Source organism: Equus przewalskii, unplaced genomic scaffold (assembly GCF_037783145.1).
Source record: "Equus przewalskii isolate Varuska unplaced genomic scaffold, EquPr2 ChrUn-6, whole genome shotgun sequence".
NCBI classification, from domain to species: domain Eukaryota; kingdom Metazoa; phylum Chordata; class Mammalia; order Perissodactyla; family Equidae; genus Equus; species Equus przewalskii.
The window spans coordinates 2,867,445-2,876,630 of record NW_027228754.1 but is presented as its reverse complement, the minus strand read 5'-3'; the positions used below and the strand labels follow the sequence as shown (position 1 = coordinate 2,876,630).

General features: G+C 35.6%; 1 protein-coding gene across 1 annotated transcript; it reads right to left on the bottom strand.

Moving 5' to 3' along the window:
- Positions 1–7,788: 7,788 nt before the first annotated feature.
- Positions 7,789–8,727, bottom strand: LOC103558908 (olfactory receptor 6N1). The gene has a single exon (XM_008532140.1). It carries the CDS (start codon positions 8,725–8,727, stop codon positions 7,789–7,791), a length of 939 nt encoding a protein of 312 aa, XP_008530362.1.
- Positions 8,728–9,186: the final 459 nt, after the last annotated feature.

Genomic DNA, 9,186 nt, shown 5'->3' with positions numbered 1-9,186 from the left:
ATCCTAGAGACTCTGAGAAACCTCCTGGAAGTTCACTGTTCCTTGTCTTGTTCATTATTATGTTCTTTTTCTATTGCTGCAGCTACTTGTTCTATTATTATAAACAAGAATGAAAAACTGCTGTGTCCAGGTCATTGGTGGCAATGGCATGGCCTGTTTACATTAACGCCCCTACCATGTTTGTGGTAGCTTAAACAGGACACATGGATTATCCTGCTTTGTAGCTCAGGTTGTCTCCTTCCTCACACTCTACCAGCTGGGATCCTGCCCTTCTCTTCTGTGGCCTCACATGCTGGTGAGGCCAGAAAGCAGGATAGAAGAGAGATGAAAGACATCATAGTTCTGAAAATTGCTACTGTTAACTTTCCCCCAATCCTCTTTCCTGTAATGAATCTCCCTGTTATTCAACATCCCACATTAATAAACAATTTCCTGACATTAGTCAGAAGGCTTCTCTATATTTAGCTTATTTAATCTACAAATTCGATTCAACAGTAATGGACTGATCATGCACACTATGTGTTATAGAATTTTAGGCCCTATTGAGAGAGATAAAAATTAACATCAATAATAGTCCACTATATTTCTCTAGCAGTTTAATATTTGAAATGTTTTCACATATATGAAACCTCTTGAAATTTAAAATATTCTGAAGTAGTTAGGTCAGGCATTATCATTATTTAAATGTTGGAACTCAAAGCTCAAAGAAGTTTAATGACTTGCCTAAGGTTATGTAGTTAGTGGCAGAGCTAAGACTTATTCTCTGGCCCAAATAAATACAAACTTTTGTTCAATCTAGTTGGTATTCAAGGAGTGAAATTATATAAACTTCTTTTCCCAAAAGTTTTATGAAACCTTAAAAGTTTTCAATGAGTCGCAGGAGCCATTGGTTCTTTCCTCTGCCACTTTCCCAGGCTTCAGGTGATTGTGGCATCACAGAAAGACTACTGGACTATGGGGTTCAAGGATGAGATTTTATATCTTTTTATGCCACTAACTTGTGCCATTTCCTTGTCTATAAAGTTACGTGGTTGGATTAAATCAGTGGTTCCCCAAACTGATCATCAGAAGTTACTATTCAGAAAATCTGAAAGTGAAGCCCATGCATTTGCAATCTGAAAAGCACCCAAGAAAATTCTGATCATATGTCAGATTTGGAAACAATTGAAAACAACTGGATTAGGTCATCACTAAGATCATTTCTAACCTGAGCGCTCTTTAGTATTCATAAGAGCTAAGATGTTTAACAATGTTTGAGCTTATGGTAAGGACCTTGCATACATTGTCTCATTTATCCTCACAACAATCCTGTGAAATAAATGTTAACTCATTTTTTTTCCAAATGAGAAATATGAAACACAGCATTTCAATAATTAGTCCAACTCCACAGAGCTAAGTATTAGGAATCCAGGACAGAAACTTAATTCTATCTGATCTGAGAGCCAGGTCCTTATTCACCATGATCTTGTGCCCACTTTACATAGCGTTCTTCCTAGACCAATTACTAAACCTAAGAGGAGTTCCAAACGAAATGTGGTATTCAGTGAGTAAATGTGATTACTAGCTGTTATACAAAAAGTGGTGAAAGGATTTATTCCTCCATATTTCAAGGCTTATTTATTAAAAAATAACGTTTGAGTAGCAATTCTATGTTAGGTACTCTGTTAGGTGCAGAGAATTCACATTGCAACTATTATACCAGTGGTCTTGGCTTTTGGAGGCCTCAGATACTAATAAGTCATTATTCCTGCTATTAATAAGAATGCCATTATCCATCAAATTCAGCGTTTTTCTTGGCATAAGATTCCATAGTCCTTATAGACTCGTTTCCAGTCATTTAGCTATTTTATTTCCTCTAAACCTTCCAAAATTTAGTATTTGTGTTTCAAACCTCTTTGAATAAGTACCCTAGCAGACATCCAGTTATCTGTGCACCTGGTGTGAGAACTGCTCCTCAGCATATCAGAAAAAAGATAATTCCCCCTCTGCTTGAGCATTTAACCAAGGCGATCTCCTACAAAGTTAGCTAGTGCTAATTGTCAGGTAGCTTCTCTTTATTAGTGTAAACTTAAGGTGGTCACTAAGACCGAGAACTTTGATATTATATTATCTAAACATGAATCGTGAGTTTTCCACTTTCCAGCTGCACAAACTTGGAGAACTAACATAAGTGTCCTGAGCCTCAGTGTCCCTTTCTATAATATAGAATCTTTTGGGATTTTGAAGAGTAAATGCTATCATATGTATAAAATTCTGAGCCCAGTGTCTATAATGCTTATCAAATATTAGTTATTATTAATCAATATTTTTGTTACTTTTATTATTGTTCCGAGCTGAAAATTAATTCCTGGGCCCTCATGTTGTAAAACTCCAGGGAGTGCCATTCAATCTTTAGTTTTTTCTTTCTGGAATCCCAGTAATAAATGCTGAGTTACCCAAATTCTACACAATAAGTTATACATGGCCAAGAAATAAAATTGTTGTATCAACTTTTGACACAAACAAAAGAACACCTTACCAGTGTACACATAGACAGCAGAGTCTTATTTAGGATATAATACTGTTTCCCCATGTTGGACATTTACTCTTTCATAAGGCACAGTTCTTTTTATTTTGGAACTCGAAAATGATCACTCTTGTAGCTAAACCCTTTAGCAAAAGAGTCAGACACTCTCAGAGCGTGAGATTAAATAGTACTTCTCTAAAGAGACTGGGATAGGAGACCCTCAATCTCACAGTTTAAATTTCATTTCTCTCAAATAGCGGTTGAAATCTCAAGACCAAAGCACCAAGTCTGAATAAGACACGTATATCAGCCGTGCACAACTCCGGTGATATCCCTAAATTGAATACATATGTTTCCTTTAAAAAATAAATGTTTTATTGTTTACTTTGCTATTCTAGGTGACCTTACATGTATCTTATATCTTTGTACTAATCAACTCCCATGCTAGATAAAGTAAAATAATCAAGGAGATAAATTTTATTTTTGATGCATACCTCTCCTTTTAATAATCTTCTCCCAACCCATCCCTTTCCTATGTTCAGAGAAATTAGTCAGTAAGACATCTATATTTTAAAATAGAATTTCCTTAAAAATTCTATCAAGTTTATAAATGCTGCATGTGTAATGGAAATATATAATTTCTCTATATGTTTGGTATATAGAAGATATATATATATAAAATACTTTACATAATATATAGCACATGTTTATATATATATAAAACAAGCTTTTATTATATATACAATATGATATGTAAATAAATATATATATATCTAAAAAATTAGGCTTATGTTTGACTTTTCCAGAACTTTGCTCATTTATTTGCTTGTCATAATCATTTACATTTCTTTCAGAGATATGTTAAAATGTGTTAATTCATTCCAATATTTTTGTCACTTTTTCTTTTACATGCTTTGAAGCTGTGTTGTTCGATATAACTGAAGTGAGAATGCTGTGTCTTTGGTGAAATTTTTCTTACAATACTTTAAAGTTTCTCTCTGCATTGCTGATAATGCTTCTTTGTCATAAATTCTATTTTGTTTCTTACTAATATTGCTACACAAATCTTTTCTCTATTTTTCTTCCCATACTTTGTCTCTGTGTGTCTGTATGTTTAGATATATATATCTTATAAGTGGCATATAGTTTGATGTAAAAGATCTAATATGATAATCTTTGTATTATAATAGGTGCACTTAATCCATTTACATATTTTGTGATTTAAATCTATTTGAAAGTATTTCTACCAAAATACTGTGTGTCCTGTTTTTTCATTCTTTCCTCTCTAGATTTTTTCTTCTTCCTTTCTGTCTCTAATTGAATTGACGCAATTTTCTATATTTTTCCCTAGAAACTTTTGTCTCTGCTAATTTGGAAACATAGATAATAATTCTCTTTTTAGTGACTACTCTTTTTCTTTAGCTTTTTTAAAAAGTGTTTTGTTACACAATATTTTAAATTATTCATGGAGTAAATAGTAAATCCATATGTCTCAAATTTTAATAATATATAATATTTTGCCATTATTACTTCATCTCTTTTTTAAAAACATTTTTAAGTAAATCTCAAAGATCTTTACATTTCACCCTAAATGCATTTTTTCCACTAACCGTAATACCATTCTCACACTCTAAAAACTCAGCAATAAGTCTTCCATATCACCTAATACTTAGTCCACAGTTAAACGTCCTCAGTTTCCCCCAAACTGAATGTGTTTTCACAGTTGACTTGACTCAAGATTCATGTGAGTTTTGGTTATTATGTCTTTTAAATCCATTTTTAATTTAGAATAGTCCTCCCCATTTGCTTGATCGCCCCCACCCCCCTTCCCTCCTTTCTTCTTTCTCTCTCTCTCTCTTTCAGTCCCTCTCCCTATTTATCTAGTCCGTTTAGTTCCCAGGTCAGAACTAAATCTAAAAACAGTCTTCAAAGGCTTTTGCCCTATGGAGACATCTAGAATAAAGTAGATCCAGCCAACAAGCCAGTGGACAGGTTGACTGGGTTCTGGTGAGACTGTGTCCATCCACCTCTTAAACTCACAGTTTCCTATAAAAATCCAGACCGTTTACTGCAGCAGTTTTTAAAGCAAGTATTCATAAGAAGATTTGCCTACCTTCATCCTCACTTTTTTTGCGGGGAGTGGGGAGGTGAGGAAGATTGGCCCTAAGCTAACATCTGTTGCCAATCTTCCTCTTTTTGCTTGAGGAAGATTGGCCCTGAGCTAACATCTGTGCCAATCTTCCACTATTTTGTATATGGGTCATGGCCACAGCATAGCTTGATGAGTGGTGTAGGTCTGTGCCCAGGATCTGAACCCATGAACCCAGGCCACCAAAGTGGAGCATGCCAAACCTAACCACTATGCCACCAGGGCCAGCCCCTCAACCCTACTTTTTAAGACAGCTTTATTGAGATATAATTTACATACTATGCAATTCACCCATTTAAAGTATACAATTGAATGGTTTTTAATATATTCACAGATATTGTACAGCCATCGCCACAGTCAGTTTTAGAAAATTTTAATCACCTTAAAAAGAAACCCTGTACTCTGCTACCACCCCTTATTCATTTGTCCTTTTCTCTCCCTTTTCCCCCACCACTAGTATACCTTTTATTTTTATAGATTTCTCTGTTCTGCATATTTCCTATGAGTGATATCATGTAGTATGTGGTGTTTCATGTTGGGTTTCTTTCACTTAGCATAATATGTACAAGGTTCATTCATGCTGTAACATGTATCAGTCTGTCTTTGCTTTCTATGTACAAAACACTTTCCATTGTTTGGACATACATATTTTGTTTATCTAGTCCTCCATTGATAGGCATTTTGACAGTTTCTACATTTTGGCTGCTATGAATAATACTACCACAAATATTCATATACAAGTTTCCACATGGGCATATATTTCCATTTCTCTTGTATGTTTAACCTAGAAGTGGAATTGTTAGGTCATATGATAACTCTGTGTTTAATCTTTTAAGGAACTGCTGGACTGTTTTCCAAAGTGGCTACATCATTTAACGTTGCTTCAAGTGGTGTATGAAGGTTCTGACTCCTCCACATCCTCACCAATATATGTGGTAATCTGACTTTTTGATACTAGACATTTTAGTGAGTATATAGTAGTAACTCATTGTGGTGTTCATTTGTATTTTCCTGGTGATTAATGATGAACATCTTTTTATGTGCTTATTGGCTACTAGCTTGTTTTCTTTGAATAAACATCTATTCAGATCATTTGCTTGCTTTTTAAATTGGGTTATTTGTCTTTTTATTAGTGAATTGTAAGAGTGCTTTATAATGGTAGATACAAGTCCCTTACCAGACATACAATTTGGAAATATTTTTTTCCTATTCTGTGGATTGTCCTTTCACTTTCTTGAAGGTGAGACCCACTTGTCACACTTGCCTCAGCAAGTCCTCAGAAGCCAACTCCCTAGCAACTGTGTGTTTCCAGATCCGTAACCTAGTTATCATCTTTTTAACTGTTACTTTCTTCTCTTTCTTCTTTTTCCTTCCTTCCCTGGACATTTTAAAGACTAGCAGGACCTAGCTTTGGAGGCTGAAAACTATTTTCTTTTTCAGAGTCCCTGATTCTGACTTGCTTTATAATTTTTGGCAAGCTATTCCATCTATCTTGGTCTAAATTTCCAAATTTATGAAATAGATATAATTATTGCTATTATTGTTTTCATTAAAAAGGATAACTCTCATTTATCCGTTAGTTTTCACCTCAAATATGTAACATCCTCAAGAAGAAAATGCGTGTGTATTTTATTGCTAATTATCAAAACTTTACTTAATTAATTGTAATTAATCAAAAACTGTTATTATAATATCTATATCCTCAACTGTTTTAAAACATCTTAAGGGCAGGGACTGGACAATATCTATTTTGTTCATTGTTTTATGTAGAACTTAGCATGTCATCTGATATATAATAAGACCTAAATAAACGTGTGCCGAGTTGACTGGATGGATGGATGGATGTATAGATGGATGGATATCTTTAAGAGAGTAGGAATACAAAAACTTTGGGATTGTATTAGAAAGCTCTATATAGAACTGAATGTTTTCTTGAATTGAAAATTTTCTTATTGTCAATATTTGATCCTCTACATACAGTAGATATTCAGATGCATAAATAATCTCCAACGCCAGCTAATAATTAACCCCCATATTTCTCACACTAAATTATAAGATTTTCACATGCTTTTCATATATTTAAGAAAATAATTAGCTTTAAAAGAAATAAAAAAGTAATCCAACACAAAAAGTAATCCTGTTTCCTGCCACTGACTCAACTCCTACACTTTCATACATTATACTGATAATAGACATTAAGACCATTAAGACTGACACATAGGACTAGCCAGAACAGAAGTGTGACAAACTATGTTCATCTCATAAGTACTCACTCTGGCTCCTTTACTCCTTTACTTTGGAGAAAATTATCTGGGAAGTATTTTTACTTAATTATATTTTCTTGGATATTGTTCTAAGACTCAGAGTAATGATGAGACACTTTGGCAAAATAAAATACAAATAAATACAGCTTTTTATTTTCTACTATTAGTTATGTGCCAGGTACTGTGTACTGTGGTTTGTAGACCTTACCAGTAATTCTCAAAACAACCCTCAAAAGAAGATTTTTAACAAATGATGAAATTAAGACTCAAAAAATTTCTTATTTTATGAAGATCATGTAATTAATAAGTGACTGAATAAACTAAGATTTAAATCCAGATACATGTCAAAAGACCTGCTTTTCTCTACTATACCAGTGTTTTCCATTTTAATACACGAACAGTCAGTGTGCATGAAATGACTGCAAATGGTACACGTAAAACCATTTGTTTTTTGTTCTGAATTTCATTTAACAAATATTCTTGTTTAGGACATGACTAAGTGTATTTATCTTAAATCAAGTGAATTTGAGAGATATATGTATTATACTGTATCTATATATAATATAGGTAAGACAAGAATTTGACAAAAATTCTAAGTATGGTTTACAAACGTCTGAAATTTGAAAATCACTGAACTGCACCTTATTACTAGAGAGAAGGTACACCTTTTTCAGGCTCTGGTCTCAAGCTGCACGTGGCTCCAGCAGATAGTATTAAGGTTGCGTTAAAACTAAAAGCCAGGCAGCACTTGCTCTAGTTCGGTATCCCATGTAGAAAAGCACTGAATGCTTGATTTCTCATCTATGGCAACTGACAATCTCCAAGGTCACCATATCCTCAGCCCCAAAATTGGCTTGCCTTCCTCGCCTTCACTTCAGTATCCCTGCCCTCTTTAACTGCCTCCTCACAGCCTCCTTGATCTCCTTGTTGCGCAAGCTGTAGATAAAGGGATTGAGGAAGGGCGTGAGCACAGAGTAGACCACTGCCAGAGCCCTGTCGTAGTCCAGTGAGTAGCTCTTCTTCAGCCGCACATACGTGAAGAGGATGCTGCCATAGAAGATGAGAACCACAGTGAGGTGGGAGGCACACGTGGAGAAGGCTTTCCTCTTGCCCGCAGCCGAAGGAATCCTGAGCACTGTGAAGATGATCTGCACATAGGAGCTGAGGATTAACAAGAAGGTGGCCAGGATCTTGCAGGAGTTGATAACAAAGTCCACTAAGACATTGATAGATGTGTCAGTACAAGCCAAGCTCAGCACAGGAGGAAAATCACAAAAGATGTGCTGAATGTGATTGGGGCCACAGAAAGGGAGGCGAGAGACCAAGGAAATTTCAGCCACTGGCCCAGCCAAGCCTCCCAACCAACAACCAACAGCAATCTTGGCACAGAGTTCTGGAGTCATGAGGGTGGGGTAGTGGAGGGGCTGGCAGATGGCTAAGTACCTGTCATAAGCCATAGCTGTGAGGAGATAGCACTCAGTAGCCCCAAGAGAGTGAAAGAAATAGATCTGCAGGAGACATCCAGAGAAAGAAATGGTCTTCTTCTCACTGAGCAAGTTTGACAGCATCTTGGGGATGGTGGTAGCTGTGTAGCCAAGTTCCAATAAGGAGAGAATGCTGACAAATTGGTACATGGGTATGTGGAGCAGGGAGTCCAGGCAGACCAACAGGAATATCAGCAGGTTTCCCAGGATAGTAGTGAGGTAAATTAGAAGTAACAAGAGAAAGAGATAAACCTGGACACCCTGAAGATGGGGAAAGCCCAAGATGATAAACTCTGTTACCTGGCTCCAATTCCCCCTGTCCATTGCTCACCATTCATGTTCCTGTAATGTGAAGTATGGAAGGATGAGGAAGAAAGCTGAGCTATGGAAGTTCTAACAAGAAGGAAAACCTCAAAATACTTTTGTCTCCCCCCTCCCAGAGTAACATGCTCCCAGTGAATGCTTTAGGAAGCCAGGGTTTCAATCCCTCCTTCCCACTATTAACAGCCTCCTTCAGAGTATCCACTCTTACAATTAGACTTAAAATGACTTCTGATTACACAGCTCAATTGTGGCCCCTACAATCTATTCTGTAACTCAATTGCCTTGCGTAATGGAATCCATATAGGTTTTAGAAATTTAAATATTCCTCGTCAAAGGTTTGTATTATCATTTATACATATTCGTTGTCTAAGATATAAATTGCTATTTATATTGATAAAATATTGCTAATATACTGGACCGAGAACATATAATTTGTATTATAGTTTTAAATTTTTAACT